Source organism: Oncorhynchus mykiss, chromosome 23, assembly GCF_057628025.1.
Source record: "Oncorhynchus mykiss isolate SJ-2025 chromosome 23, ASM5762802v1, whole genome shotgun sequence".
Lineage (NCBI taxonomy): Eukaryota > Metazoa > Chordata > Actinopteri > Salmoniformes > Salmonidae > Oncorhynchus > Oncorhynchus mykiss.
In genome coordinates, this window is record NC_143044.1 from 31,342,410 (window position 1) to 31,359,408 (window position 16,999).

At 41.3% G+C, this 16,999-nt stretch overlaps 1 protein-coding gene across 1 annotated transcript in view; it reads left to right on the forward strand.

The window, feature by feature from the left end:
• The window catches only part of ankfn1a (ankyrin repeat and fibronectin type III domain containing 1a), a 236,193-nt gene that overhangs the window by 45,861 nt on the left and 173,333 nt on the right, over positions 1–16,999 (forward strand). The window contains exon 5 of the mRNA XM_021581040.3: positions 10,301–10,572. Within this exon, the coding sequence (XP_021436715.3) occupies positions 10,301–10,572 (272 nt within the window). The remainder of the gene's footprint in view (positions 1–10,300; positions 10,573–16,999) is intronic.

Genomic DNA, 16,999 nt, shown 5'->3' on the forward strand with positions numbered 1-16,999 from the left:
TCTGAAAAATATAACATTTCTCCATGCCACAATCTATTTTTAGCCTCCCCGAGAGACATGCAAAGCCCTGTACTCCCTCCACTTCATACACTCATCATTAGTTCGAAGTATGTTCAATTGGATTAGTTGTTTTCTCTCTGACATGCACTGTCAACTGTGGGAACTTATATAGACAGGTGTGCTTCTTTCTAAATCATTTCCAAACAATTTAATTGGCCACAGGTAGGGCTGTTGCGGTGACCGTATTACCGCCACACCTGCGGTCATGTGTCATGAAGGCAGTCAAATTCCATGTGACCGTTTAGTTACGGTAATTAGGCTTCTCCAAGCTCTGATGCTGCTCATGGTCATTAGTAGCCTACCAAACTTGCTAACTGCTTGGTACTCAGCACTCTATTCTCCCTCTAATCACTCTGACATCAATGCAAATGTAATCAAAAATTGAATCCAACACGTCATATGAGCTCATATTGTGCAGCATTTCTATAGGCTATGCAATTGCGTGAGAAAACAGAGTGATGGCCTCTTAAAGAGGAGGATCCCATCAGCTTTCTATGGGCTAGGGCTACTGTATTTATTTCTCAACTTTCCTAATATTAAGCACATTGCTTATCTTTACAACAGGAGTATAGCCTACCTGGCTGCCATAAAAATGAATCACGAGAAAGCACCCTCCATTCACTATTTAAATACATAGATGACATGTATTAAGTTGCAGTTGCGTCCCTGGTGTGTCTGTCTTCACTTGTAGCCTGTGAGAAAAAAACGATCACATGATGGAGAGCGCGCAGCACTCAGGGAGAAGGGCACAACACATGCATGGATTTTTTTTAGGGTGCATTACAGCCAAAAAGGGGACACCGGCGTGGAATTCATAGCATTATCAACTACTTGTCAAATTGTGAATGAGAGACTAATGAAGTATGTACAGCCTGCGCAAAAAACAAAGCAGAGCTCATGCCTTTTCATTCGACTTTTTTCAAATCATAATTTGTTACATCATGCAAATCTATAAAAAATCTAAACATATAGCCCAATGTTTGTAGAACAACAAGTTACATCAATAACTCTAAATTAAGCATATAGGAGGACCTATTTCTTTGTTAACCGCTCAACACAGAATATCCGCATGTGCGCACTCCCTCAGATCATTTGGATCATTTGGACTTCAATAATGCCACGGAATTCTAAGCAAATCTTGTCTGCTAAATGAGCTAGTGTAGCCCACAACCATTTGGCATAGCCGCATTAGGACCTAACATAAGGAAAACTCAGAGTATGCTATTCTGTTCTTCTGAAATAGACAACATTTTCTTCATACCATGCTTCTTTAGACCTGTCTAAAATAAATAATGGATTTATTGTGAAGGTGTAGGCTATAATACATGGATTTATTTGACTTTTTCAAATGTAGATGTCTGTATCAGTGGCTTGTAGTCTATGTGTGAAAGCCAAGAGATGCTGAATGTGTTTGTTAATTAACGGTAAATTACAGTGAGATTGACAGTTATTTGCTTGACAATCACTGGCTGACTAAATTTTGTGGCCGCTACAGGCCTAGCCACAGGTGCTATTGGATGCACCTGATTTCAGCTTGGAGTGTCATAGTAAAGGGGTAAGAATAATACAGTACCAGTCAAAAGTTTGGACACACCCACTCAATGGTTTTCTTTATTTGTACTATTTTCTACATTTTAGAATAATAGTGAAGACCTCAAAACTATGAAATAACACATATGGAATCATGTAGTAACCAAAAAAAGTGTTAAACAAATCAAAATATATTTTATATTTGAGATTCTTCAAAGTAGCCACCATTTGCCTTGATGACAGCTTTGCACACTCTTGGCATTCTCTCAACTAGCTTCATGAGGAATGCTTTTCCGACAGTCTTGAAGGAGTTCCCACATATGCTGAGCCCTTGTTGGCTGCTTTTCCTTCACTCTGTGTTCCAACTCATCCCAAACCATCTCAATTGGGTTGAGGTCAGATGATTGTGGAGGCCAGGTCATCTGATACAGCACTCCCATCACTCTCCTTGGTCAAATAGCCCTTACACAACCTGGAGGTGTGTTTTGGATCATTGTCCTGTTGACAAACAAATGATAGTCCCACTAAGCGCAAACCAGATGGGATGGCGTATTGCCTCAGAATGCTGTGGTAGCCATGCTGGTTAAGTGTGCCTTGAATTCTAAATAAATCACTGACAGTGTCACCAGCAAAGCACCATCACACCATGCTTCACGGTGGAAACCACACATACAGAGATCATCCGTTCACCTACTTTGCATCTCATAAAGATTTTTGGTTGGAACCAAAAATGTCAAATTTGAACTCATCAGATCAAAGGACGGACAGATTTCCACCCGTCTAATGTCCATTGCCCATGTTTGTTGGCCCAAGCAAGTCTCTTCTTATTATTAGTGTTCTTTAGTAGTGGTTTCTTTGCAGCAATTCGACCTTGAAAGCCTGTTCACACGGTCTCCTCTGAACAGTTGATGTTGAGATGTGTCCGTTACTTGAACTCTGTGAAGCATTTATTTGAGCTGCAATTTCTAAGGCTGGTAGCTCCAATGAACTTATCCTCTGCAGCAGAGGTAACTCTGGGTCTTCCTTTCCTGTGGCGGTACTCATGAGAGCCAGTTTCATCATAGCACTTGATGGTTTTTGCAACTGCACTTGAAGAAACCTTCAAAGTTCTTGAAATTTTGGGAATTGACTGACCTTCATGTCTTAAAGTAATGATGGACTGTCGTTTCTTTTTGCTTATTTGAGTTGTTTTTCATATGGACTTGGCCATAATATGGACTTGGTCTTTTAGCAAATAGGACTATCTTCTTGATACCACCCCTACCTTGTCACAACACAACTGATTGGCTCAAACACATTAAGTTGGAAAGAAATTCCACAAATTAACTTTTAGAAGGCACACCTGTTAATTGAAATGCATTCCAGGTGACTACTTCATGAGCCCTGGAATGAGTAGGTGTATCCAAACTCTTGACCGGTACTGAATATAAATGAGATATTTCTGTATTTCATTTTCAATAAATTAGCAAAAATTTCTAAAAACACGTTTTCACTTTGTCATTATGGGGAATTGTGTGTTGGTGGGTGAGAAAAAATAAATATTTAATACCTTTGAATTCAGATTGCAAAATAACAAAATGTGGAATAAGTCAAGAAGTATGAATACTTTCTGAAGGCACTGTATGGATACTTATTTTTCTAAGTTGTATTAGTAGTTGTAGCTGTAGTCTTTATTAGTTTTCGGCCTATTAGTAGTTTCCAATAACTTTTTTAATGTTAATTTACGTTTTTTAATTATTTTTTTGTTGTTGTTGTTATTATTATTAGACAGTAGTTAAAATATTATTCTTGTTACTAAGTATTCTTTTTTTTTGGACACTTGAAAACAAGATGGTGCATTTCAAGAGATTTTGTCCTGCAAAATGTATATTAGAGTGCTGGGCCAGTAACCAAAATGTTGCTAGATCGAATCCCCGAGCTGCCAAGGTCTGTTGTTCTGCCCCTGAACAAGGCAGTTAACCCACTGTTCCTAGGCTGTCATTGTAAATAAGAATGTCACCTGGACATCTAAATGGCTACTCACAGTAGGATCACTCCCTTTAATTATCCCCAGGTCACAGCATGTGGTGAGCAGTATGGGTCACCATGGCGGTGACGGAATCCTATATTTCATACACTTTATGATGAGCCACCAACCCTGAGCCTGAGGGCTATACTCAGCAGGAGTCAATGAGTTAGCCAGCTAACTTGCATAAATGTTCTAAAATAGCCTTTTTTTTTTTTAAAGATAAGCTTGAAATGGCCTTATTGACTCAACAAGTTTAGCTTTCTTAATGAACAAAACAATCAATAGTTATTTCTGGTTGTTCATCAACGTTAACTGGCTAACTAGGGGAGAGCGGGGTAAGTTGAGCCATTTTTCTACAATCAGCATCACTCAGTCAAGGGAAATATAGTATTATTTCTAACAAAGATACATTATCTACATACATTTCAGGATGTTGTGTATCCCTGGAAATAATCAGAATTCATGTAAACATTACAGTTTTGAAAACATAGCTTGTCCAAAAAAAGTGGTCTCTGTTAAGTTGAGCCACGTGACAGGGTAAATTAAGCCGCCTGCACATTTCTGTACTGAATGAGATGGTGGTATTATCTTTTTAAAACATTCTCTATCTCTATTTCTCAAACACAATTCAACACAATCACACTCCACTTTTTTGTAATATCATAATTTTAAGCACATTTTAATACAGGCTTAACACCTTGCATTACGTATGGGAAGAAAACACTTTAATTTGCTCAACTTGCCTTTGGCTCAACCATTGGCTCAACGTACCCCATAGCCATTGGCTCAGTTTACCCCAAGGCAAACATTTTGCATATTTTATCACACACAGCTACAAGGATGCACTTCCATGCTAGGTTTGGACCTCATATTGAAGATTATAGAGACCCCAACTGCTGTATAGAATTATCTTAAAATTATCTACTTTGGTTTAGATACAAGCTTAATGATACCTCTAACACAATAAATTCATTTGAAAATCTGTTTTTTGGATCTAACTTGCCTACCACTTTTTCCATGTGGTTTCTTCCTTTGCAGACTCCATTAAATGATGACCTCTTCCTATATATTAGGTAAAATTAAAAATCTTGTGAATGATTTTCTGGATTTTTTAAATAATTTTGTCTGTCATAGTTGAAGTGTACCTATCATGAAAATTACAGGCCTCCCTCATCTTTTTAAGTGGGAGAACTTGCACAATTGGTGGCTGACTAAATACACTGCTCAAAAAAATAAAGGGAACACTAAAATAACACATCCTAGATCTGAATGAATTAAATATTCTAATTAAATACTTTTTTCTTTACATAGTTGAATATGCTGACAACAAAATCACACAAATTATCAATGGAAATCAAATTGATCAACCCATGTAGGTCTGGATTTGGAGTCACACACTACAGGCTGATCCAACTTTGATGTAATGTCCTTAAAACAAGTCAAAATTAGGCTCAGTAGTGTGTGTGGCCTCCACGTGCCTGTATGACCTCCTTACAACGCCTGGGCATGCTCCTGATGAGGTGGTGGATGGTCTCCTGAGGGATCTCCTCCCAGAGCTGGACTAAAGCATCCGCCAACTCCTGGACAGTCTGTGGTGCAACATGGCGTCGGTGTATGGAGCGAGACATGATGTCCCAGATGTGCTCAATTGCATTCTGGTCTGGGGAACGGCCGGGCCAGTCCATAGCATCAATGCCTTCCTCTTGCAGGAACTGCTGACACATTCCAGCCACATGAGGTCTAGCATTGTCTTGCATTAGGAGGAACCCAGGGCCAACCGCACCAGCATATGGTCTCACAAGGGGTCTGAGGATCTCATCTCGGTACCTAATGGCAGTCAGGCTACCTCTGGCAAGCACATGGAGCGCTGTGCGTCCCCCCAAAGAAAATGCCACCCCACATGACTGACCCACCGCCAAACCGGTCATGCTGGAGGATGTTGCAGGCAGCAGAACTTTCTCCACGGCGTCTCCAGACTGTCACGTCTGTGACATGTACTCAGTGTGAACCTGCTTTCATCTGTGATGAGCACAGGGTGCCAGTGGCGAATTTGCCAATCTTGGTGTTCTCTGGCAAATGCTAAATGTCCTGCACGGTGTTGGGCTGTAAGCACAACCCCCACCTGTGGACTTTCGGCCCCTCATACCACCCTCATGGAGTCTGTTTCTGACCGTTTGAGCAGACACATGCACATTTGTGGCCTGCTGGAGGTCATTTTGCAGGGATCTGGCAGTGCTCCTCCTGCTCCTCCTTGCACAAAGGCGGAGGTAGCGGTCCTGCTGCTAGGTTGTTGCCCTCCTACGGCCTCCTCCACGTCTCCTGTTGTACTGGGCTGTCTCCTGGTCGCGCCTCCATTCTCTGCACACTACGCTGACAGACACAGCAAACCTTCTTGCCACAGCTCGCATTGATGTGCCATCCTGGATAAGCTGCACTACCTGAGCCACTTGTGTGGGTTGTAGACTCCGTCTCATGCTACCACTAGAGTGAAAGCACCGCCAGCATTCAAAAGTGACCAAAACATCAGCCAGGAAGCATAGGAACTGAGAAGTGGTCTGTGGTCACCACCTGCAGAACCACTCCTTTATTGGGGGTGTCTTGCTAATTGCCTATAATTTCCACCTGTTGTCTATTCCATTTTCACAACAGCATGTGAAATTTATTGTCAATCAGTGTGATTGACTTGGAGTTACATTGTGTTGTTTAAGTGTTCCCTTTATTTTTTTGAGCTGTGTACGTTTTTGCTCCACTGTATATAGGAAAAAACACACCTCAAAGACTAACGACTAAAAGCAGATGTTGGCCGCAATCTGTCAGCGATCACCTGCAGGGTGTCATCGCCACCCACTGCTTTTAACTATAGTTCTCACAGCCTCTATTGTACTTTAGTATAAAGCACATGATAGTCACTTGAGTATATACAATGAGTTTACATTACATTTTACTAATTTAGCAGACACTATTATCCAGGGCGATTTACGTGAGTGAATGCATACATTTTCGTACTGGTCCCCCGGGAATTGATCTCACAACCCTGGCGTTGCAAGTGCCAGATGATACTTTATTTGGATAGTCCATCTGTAGATTATCAGTGACATTTCCACCTACCCTACTAACCCTAACCCTAACCTTAACCCTTATCCTAACCCTAAACGGAACCCTTACCCTAACCATGACCCATACCCTAACCCTAATTCTAGACCTAACCGTAACGTTAGCAAGCAGTTGCTTATCAACAAATATTTTGTTGATTTAAAAAATGAAAATCCAGACTATCCAAATAGTGTGACTATACTGGGTGTTAAGTGTCCATTTTAAAGTTAAGCAAAGTATATTTAAGAATAGGAATTGTATAGGGTTTTATTTTTATTTTGTATCTTACTACTATAAAATATGAATTATTATGTGTAATATCCACTATATTGTAATGAACCGAGTGTCTGTGGGATTAGGGCTGGGCGGTAAACCATTAAAAAAAGATATCGGTATTCATTCAAGCTCTGCTTTGGGTTTTTACTTGACCTTGGTATTTTCATGTTTAATACATTTTTTAACATTAAGTAATTCACAAATGACTAAAACAATTATAGCAATCAATCCATTTTTATCGCCAATAAGAAGTTGCTAACAGCTGAGTACTGACCCAGCAGATACATTCTCAGGATACAGACACTGTGAGACATAAAAGCTCAGACAGGTCAAATGGTGCCTTACCACCACCAACAGCACTGGTGTTGAAATGACATTTAGAATTTGAAGCTAGGTCCTAGCTAGTGTGTACTACAGCTCGTGTGTACTTCAGCTAGTGTGTACTTCAGCTAGTGTGTACTACAGCTAGTGTGTACTTCAGCTAGTGTGTACTACAGCTAGTGTGTACTACAGCTAGTGTGTACTACAGCTAGTGTGTACTACAGCTAGTGTGTACTTCAGCTAGTGTGTACTACAGCTAGTGTGTACTAGCTAGCTAGTGTGTACTACAGCTAGTGTGTACTACAGCTAGTGTGTACTTCAGCTAGTGTGTACTACAGCTAGTGTGTACTACAGCTAGTGTGTACTACAGCTAGTGTGTACTTCAGCTATTGTGTACTGCAGCTAGTGTGTACAAGTTAGCTAGTGGCTACCAGGCTGCTAGATAGCTAATGTGCACTAGCTTGGGTACTAGCTAGCTAGCGTAAATGTGCTGTAATAGCTACACAGATAGAACAATGAGACTGATATTTCACCGGATGTATAAATGTGAAGTATCCGCTTAGCGTTCCCACGCACTACCAAATATGATAGCAAATTTTCTCATCGATTAAACTTTTGATCTCAATACAGTTTCTGTTCCCAAAACTAGAATCTGTTTTGAGCAGAGTGGACTAAGTTTAGTAGACTGTGCCCATTTGCCAAAGTTGTAAGTAATTGCACTGTTTAGAAGAATTGCGAATTGAGTTATTGCACACGCGCACTTCACAGAGTAGGCATTCCCCAACGGAAATATAGGGAACAGAAATATGCAGATGCATGCCATAACAGGCAAATAGGATATCGCTAGCTTGTGCTTGGCTCTGCCCACCTCCTTGCTTGTTCTGCCCATTATGACTAATTTGTTCCCATTGGAAACGACAGGCTGTGGTCTATCTTGGTTTACTTATAAAAATCTTTGCTAGCTGCACAAGCAACAGTGGTTAACATAACGGCCTGGGCCAGAGCTAGTGCACCGACTGGTATGTGCGTAGTATGCTGATGCCCAGGAACAAAGCTACTGACTCAGGCGACCAACAAATGTGCACACATACTGTACCATCTGATACACATGCACTTTGAGGTTTGCAGAACAGACAGCCTCAGCGTGCATAATCTGCAGCTGGACATTTTCTAGGATGACAGTCAACAACTTCGGGAGGGCAAGCTTACCAAATAGACCCCTGGAAATCGGCCGACTACTCCTAGTAGCGAATGTAAGATCTGCAATTGAACCCGAAAAATAAACAGTCAGAGGATAATTATTCTAATAAAATATATTTTGTACAATTATTTTTACAAAATAGAGGCATACAAAGACAAAAGAAGTGTGACAGTGGGTAAACAATAACAAATTAGTGCAGGAAATTAAGAAATGTTTGAAAATGCTGCAATTGAATGCTTGAAGTGAACAAATAACCATGCAAATGGAACCATTGCTCGAGTCCCGGAGTTTGAGGCTACAAAATAAAATATTTTGATTCCTACGTAATGTTCTACAAATAGGACTAGTTCACTGTCAGTTTTGTGCTCCTAATATTTTGGGTTGAAGTTTGGTTGAACAGAATAAAGCAATCAGAATGGAGAAAGCCCACTACAACCGCTTTGATTTTCATTTGTTGCCATGAACTACCAATAAAGCATATTTAGAAGTTTTATTATTCAGAAACGCCAAATACCGTCCTACGTTCAAAAATGAGAAAAATACTGTGATATGATATTTTGTACATATTGGCCAGACCTATGTGGGATATCCTTAAGTCTGAGCTAATATTGGCATTGAATGGTAGTTCTAATAATAAAAGGGTTGTGTATAGGCTGAATGAGGCCTTCATGCAGATTTAATGGGCTGGTTAGGGCTTCTGTCATTCTGCCAGTACAGAGCTGCTCTCAGGTGTTGATGTAGCCCATGAGACGAGCCTGATACATTCTACTGCAGACACACACACACACGCTCACGTGCACGCAGACACACCCACATTCGCATGCACACAGACACACACAAAGACACACGCTTGCATGCACACATACATACACACACAACCGTATCTGTATGTTTATCACATAAACATACTCACAACAGCCGACAGACAAATGCGTTGAGCAGAGTGAAACATGAAACCTCCAGCAGATTTGTGCGTGTGTGACATCTCTTCATAATGTCTGAAGTATAATTACTTTTCTATTAGTCTGGAATGAAGTCTACACCAGCTTAAAAGTGTGCTAGTGTCTGCTGTGTGTTTGAGCTTGTATGGGATGATCTCAATTGCATACTCCTCTCATCTCGCCGCCTCCTCAAACCATATTTGAGGAGAAGGTCAGAGGGGAGGGACCTCTGACATTCTCATCCAATGGGTTTTGAGGAGGAGACAAGGAGAGAGGACGCAAGGAGTATGCAATTGATATTGTTCCTGTGTATATGTGTGCGTGCTTGTTTGTGTCACACATACACTCACACACACACACACAACAGCAGACAGACACACTGAGCAGAGAGAAAGATGAAACCGCCTCACCTGACAGCTGGGAAGAGAGGAAGACAGCAGATTAAATGTGTGTGTGTGTTTGTGTATATGTTTGTGTGTGTTTGAGGTGTTTGCTTGTGATTGCACATATCTTTGAGGTGACCAGAGACCAGTTAAGTTTTGTTTGTTTGCAGACAATGTGAGACTATTAATCCTGGTGTTCTATCTAAGACGGTGCCAAAGGAGCAATTCACTCCCACACAATATGTCCACTTGTATTTCTTCAGTTCTCTCCTTTTCTCTTTCTCTCTAATTGTCTATTGATCTCTATATATTTTAGATTTTGTGTGCCATTGCTTTCTGAATGTGTGTGTGTGCGGGCGTATGCATGTGTGTTTGCGCGTATGCATGTGTGTGTGTGTGTGTGCTCGTGTGTGTGGCATTGTATACTATCCTTTTGTCTATGCTGGTGTAGGTTATCAGTGGTGCATCTCTGGTTTCTGTTGTCCAGGCTCAGTGCAGCGGGACTTTGACAGAACAGAGCCATCTCCCATATCATCAGCCCAGGCCCCAACCCCAGCACCGGCCCCGGGTGTGAGAAGCCTCCCCCTGGGTGAGACGGCAACAGCAGCGGGTGAGGGAGAGACAGCGGGTGAGCGGGCGGCTCTGAGGAAGACTGTATCCGTTGACGACCGTCTGATGCAGTCAGCGCCCAGAGAGCAGCAGCAGCACAGACTCCTCAGCAAGCTGGAGAGAGGCAAGAAGAAACTCAGGAACATACATGTGAGTACAGGACTGTGCAGAAATGTAATGTAAATGTGTGTGTGTGTCGTGGTGGTTGTGTGACTAAGAGAGAGTTTTGAGACCATGGGACTATAAGGTTCTATCTGACATTTTTGTCATAAACGAGTTAGTCATATATACATAATTTTTAGATGGTTCTTCGTATGTCTATGAAGTTAGATTTGAGAAAGTTCTCTCTGCAGAAACCCATTTGATTTTGCCTCTATAAGGTTCTATCTGCAAGCCAGTCACAAGCCTGAGCAAATACAAACGGACCATTCGGAACACATGTCTCTGCCATCTCCCTCGAAGTATGGTCTAGGTTAATCTAGCCAGCAATAATGTCACGCAAGAAAGAAAAAAACAACACTGTCAGAAATCTGAAAGTAAATGATGTCATGTCGTTGTTCAGTTGTGACAGTAATTTGTCTGGTGATCTTAGAGTCAGAACACATCATCAAACACTATCTTGGTAAAATAGTGTTATTCTATCATGTGTGTATTCAAATAGCTACAGTTTTCATAAAAACTGAACATGTCTAATTCAGAAGTCCCATATCCAGATTGATATTTCAGAGCCATAAGATTGCACCCTAATAAAACGGATTTACAAATACACAGGATTTTGATACTCTGCACTTTACGTACCTTTAAGACGAGGACCTGTATGGGTTATGAAATAAGAATTCACTACAAAACAGTTCTGAGATCTCGGATGTGAAAACTTTGATGCTCAATAAAGCCCCAAGGGCATGATATGTGCATGTTTTAGACTTTTTGTGCAGCAGGGTAAGTGTGTGTCTGTCAGAGAGAAAGAGAGAGTAAGGGCGTATGCAAGTCTATTGTATAATGTCTGTAGAGTGTCTCCATTCCTTTTGGCGTCTGCCAATCAAACAATATGCCATGCCTCTTCTGCATTACTTAGATACCTCTAGGGTAAGTGTTTTTATATAACACGGTACAGAACACTTCTCTTGAAAACCTCACCTAAACCTCCTCAAATGTTAGTTATGACTGTTTCCTGAGTAGTACATTCTGTAGCCTTCCCACACTGCTATGAGTCATTCAGTCAGTCTGGGCTTGGCACAGCACAGAACAGACCTGCCTCCTAACCTTCCTCTGATGAGGCACTGGAAGACATTTACCCAAATTAGAGTAGATGGGTTTCATTTACACAATTTACACATGATTGAGAAACACATGAACAAAAACTATATTTAGTGTCTGTTTAAAAACCTAACTAATGATGGTATTGGAATCCAGTGTTACATCTTACCACCCGTAGTTGCCTGCCCTGATTTGTCCTTACTCCCGGTCGCTGATCCCTTGTAGGTGGCAGCCAGCTGGAGAATTCGCTTGTACTCGGCACATTTCAGGTCTCTGCTGCAACAGTTTTATCTGTAGGGTTTGGTAGGCCACTGAGTATGTTGTGTAGTCAGAATTTAGGAATGTCTTGAGGGCCCTCCTCAAAATACATATGTATTGGAGGGACATGGGGTACACAGAAGTATTGAAAATATTTTGAAAAGCAACCCAAGGGGGTTAAAAGGTCAGTCGGTGAACAGGGATGTAGGTTGACGTTATGCTACATTAATGACTGAGACTGGTTCTGGTTTCCTGTGTTCTGCATGGAGATTATGTTTATTAATAGATTGAAAAGTATTCTTTCACAAGTTGTCTTTCTGTGATTCATTGCATCCTCTCTCCTCGCTTCCTTCTCAATCATAGTTTGGAGTAGAAGGTCCAAGGGCCCTTCACTCAAGGGTCTTTCACTCTTTTACCTTCTTCTACAATGGGTTTTGAAAAGGAGGCAAGGAGAGTGGATGGGAGGAATCGAGTAAAGATAACTTGTGAAGGAGCCATACAGAGTAATGTGGTTTGGCACAATGAAGTGTTTTTGGTTGCTGTGCAGTTGCTCTGTGGTGGGTTTTCAAACAGCTTGACCTTTATTGCAGTGAGAAAGGCCTTGATTTTCTCCTGGTTGGCAACAGGACCTAAAGATGAGGGGTTAGAGGAGGTATTCTTTAGTTGACCCCTTCTGACCCTGTGAAGATGAGTGGTTATGGGAAGGGAACACTGGTGTAACTCTCCAACCAAAGTGCATGAATTGAGGAGCAACCTGAAGTAAAAAGGAGATTCAGCAACTCTTGGAGGACAATGGCAGTTGTAGAAAAAACTCTGAAGGTGGCGAAAAGCCGAAACTTTGAGCAATAAATACGTTTTTTAAATTTTTTCTTCCATTGTCCTCCAAGAGTTGATGAATTGTCTCTCCACTTCAAGATGAGGGGTTATGGAAGGGACCTCATTGCGTCCTCTATCTTTGCTTCCTTCTCAATTGTATTTGATTAGAAGGTCCAAAGTCCTTCCACTCTGACTTTCTTCAGTTTTGAGAAGGAGGAGAGGAGAGAGAATGGGAGGAATCGAGGAAAGATTAATGGAGCAAGAGCTATACAGAGCAATGTATCGCTTTGGTGCAATGATGGGTATTTTGTTGCCGTGAAGCAGAAGCTCGGTGCTGGGTTTTCAAACTGATCACCAGCTACAGTATTGACATACCACAATAATCCTAATGATGGGGGAAAGATCGATGCAGTTACATATCTGAATATTATTTTTGACAATAAATACTGTCGTATCGTTTTGACAGTATCACAATAATATTTTTGCTTTAGTTTGCTCTACCAACACCAAAACTCCAGTGTTTTTCCTTAATTTATTGTTCTCTGTCTTCTTTTTAAATAAGGAGCCAATTTGTTTTCAGCAAACTCATTTTCTCATGGCTCTCTCTTGTCCCTCTACAGCAGACATATGGTGAGCAATATGTTTGGACCATGGAATCTTAATAAAATCACAGTATTGAATCGCATTACATATAGAGTCATACGTCAGTCTGAAACGGTGTGAAGCAGTCGCTAAGCAACTGTATCATAGCCAGATCTAATATCCTCCTCTGACATTACCATGGCCCAAAGTTTTCCCTGACTGACTGTGTGGCTGATTAGGAAACAGCTCTAATGTGTGTGGGAAGAAAGTCCCAGCGTCTCTGATGTAACATTGAAACTCTAGTTGACAGAATGATGTCCTTGAGAGATCGAATTTAAGGGGGATTTGTTTTTGCCACCATTGATGTTTAGGTAATAAGTAGGCCTGATCACTTCCAAGCCCTCTAAGCATGTTCATTCTATGTTTTAGCCAAACATTCTACTGCATTTTCTCTTTGTCTCATTACAGTTGAATTTCAATCATGTCAGTTGGATATTATCTCCATATGTCCTGGCTGATAAGCCCCTCTGTTTCTGGACCATCTTCCAGAAAGTCAGCCATTGTTACCCGTAACTGTCAATATCAGGTCCAAATCTCCCTATGAATCCTGGGTAGAGCTATGGGACTGCTGACTCACAGAGGATGTCATAAAAACACATCTACTTCCTTTTTTGGCCTTTTCTCTTTCTCCTTACTCATTCTTAGAACAAGGGCATCTAGTTATTACCTATGTAGTGAACTACTTTTAGCCAGAGCCAGATACAAAGAAATAATGGCTCTATCCCAAATTAATGCACTATTTGGGCAAATGGTGTAATTTGAGGTACAGCCAATGTATTTTACCTCTAGCCATAGCAGAAATGTCATTCCGGATGAGTTAGTCAGGTAAAAATGTAACCAATGTCTCTAAAGTAGGAGAGAGAGACAGAGAGAGACAGACCGCTTAGTGACACAACTATTCCAGTTTTTTTCTCCCAGGCCCGTCACTTAGGCTCCCGATGGAAAATCCACAGCTCTATTTGCCTTGGGTGTCATAAAAGACGAGCGGGAACGGCCTTTTGTTTTTGTGGAAAGTTTGTCTCGGTTCTGAGAGGAGCGCAGTGCAGCACAGCACAGCACGACAGGTGGCAGGCGGGCTGCTGAAATGGCCTCGATGCTGTCTGATTGAAGCCTGTTGTGAGGAGGAAAAGATCTGTCTTTCTACTTTGTAAATATAATCATTTGAGTGTGGAGCTGCAGGCAAAGTTTTATTTTGTAACACTGTTGTTCTGTAATGTTATTAACTGCCCCCCCCCACTCCCCTTCTTTTCTCGTCTCCTCTCCTTCTCCTCTTTTCATGCTCAGGGTGTATTCTCCGGTGTCTGCCACAGCCATCAGGAGTCCAGACCCACCTTCAGCCTGTCTATTAGTCAAACACCACAGCATAAAACACACACTGTCCACCACACACACACACTCAGCCACACACACACATTATACACCGCAGAAACGCAGTCCCCACAGCTCAGTGGCAAATAATCCCACACACTGTACACACAGTCTACACACACTTTCACACACATTTTCTCTAGACACACATCTCACTAATTCTACGCACATATTTTCATTAGGCTGCCATGTGGAATGGTCCTTGTTTGAGCTGTTGATTTTTTTTCAATGTAGTGTAGTGGGGGTGTTTCCCCCAAATACTAAGAGGGGTCAAGCTTGTCCTCTCTGACTCTTGAGTCTACTCTGGACCTCTTCTCCTGCTACTACTTTTGAGGTGACGGGGTTATCTATTTACCTTAGTCTCCAGCTCCATATTTCCTATCACCCTGTTTTTCCCCCCCTTTATTATGACAGAGAGTCAATGCTGGGGTTTATTTTCCAGATGATCCCTGTTTAGCACAACAATAAACATCAAACGTTTCTGTCCGTCTCTGTCCGTCTCTGTCCGTGTCACTGACTGACTGCCATTGAATTCCTATATAACAGGGTACGTTTCCAGACCCTCAGTGCCTCTCTGCTTTTATCCAGGAGCATCCCAAAATGTAACTGAACAAATTGCTTGTTTGTTTGGGGCTTTTCTGTACAATCCATGTATTATTGCAAGAGAGACAAATGTTACAGTGGGTAGTTGTAAACACTATCAGGTACAAGTACCGGTGCACATGTCTCTAACTAATTCATCTTGTGTTTGTGTGCTGATGAAAACACATTTCCGGAAGTCAAGAGGGAGTTGTAGAATGCTGTTACGTTCGACCCCAATTGTCCTGTTGATATAACAGCAGGTGTACTTACAGCATCATTTCATGCATGTACACACGCTACTGGTATAATGAGTTAAGCCTACAATAATCCGCAAACACATGTCTCTCCTGTGTCTCCTTGCCAACTGCTTACAGCTGTAATCTTCACCTGTTAATTGTTAGGTTAGATTACTCGTTGGTTATTACTGCATTGTCGGAACTAGAAGCACAAGCATTTCGCTACACTCGCATTAACATCTGCTAACCATGTGTATGTGACAAATACATTTGATTTGATTTAAATTTGATTTGATTTAATGCTACTGTATGAACTATATACAGTGCATTCGGGAAAGTATTCAAATCCCTTATATGTTACAGCCTTATTCTAAAATGTATATAAAAAAATGTCTCTTCAATCTACACACAATACCCCATAATGACAAAGCAAAAACAGGTTTTTAGAAATGTTTGCACATTTATTAAACATAAAAACCGGAAATATCACATTTACATTAGTATTCAGACCCTTTACTCAGTACTTTGTTGAAGCACCTTTGGCAGCGATTACCCAAGTCTTTTTGGGTATGACGCTACAAGCTTGGCACACCTGTTTTGGGGAGTATCAAATCAAATTTTATTGGTCACATACACGTGTATAGCAGATGTTATTGTGGGTGTAGCGAAATGCTTGTGCTTCTAGTTCTGATTGTGTAGCAATATCTAACAAGTATTATCTAACAATTTCACAACAAATACCCAATACACACAAATCTAAGTAAAGGAATGGAATTAAGAATGTATAAATATATGGACGAGCAATGTCAGAGTGGCATAGACTAAAATACAGTAGATAGAATATAGTATATACATACAGTATGAGATGAGTAATGCAAGATATGTAAACATTATTAAAGTGACATTATTAAAGTCCTGCGGTTGTTGACGGTGCAGTTGCCATACCAGGCACTGATACAGCCCGACAGGATGCTCTCAATTGTGCGTCTGTACAAGTTTGTGAGGGTTTTAAGTGACAAGCCAAATTTCTTCAGCCTCTTGACTTGGAGGTGTGCATGGCCACGCAGTCATGGGTGAACAGGAAGTACAGGAGGGGGCTGAGCATGCACCCTTGTGGTACCCCAGTGTTGAGGATCAGTGAAGTGGAGGTGTTGTTTCCTACATTCACCACCTGGGGGCGGCCTGTCAGGAAGTCCATGACCCAATTGCACTGGGCGGGGTTCAGACCCAGGGCCTCACTTAATGATGAGCTTTGAGGGTACTATGTTGTTGAATGCTGAGCTATAGTCAATTAACAGAATTCTTACATAGGTATTCCTCGTGTAAAAATGGAATAGGGCAGTGTGATGGCGATTGCATCGTCTATGGACCTATTGGTCGTAAGCAAATTGAAGTGTGTCTAGGGTGACAGGGAAGGT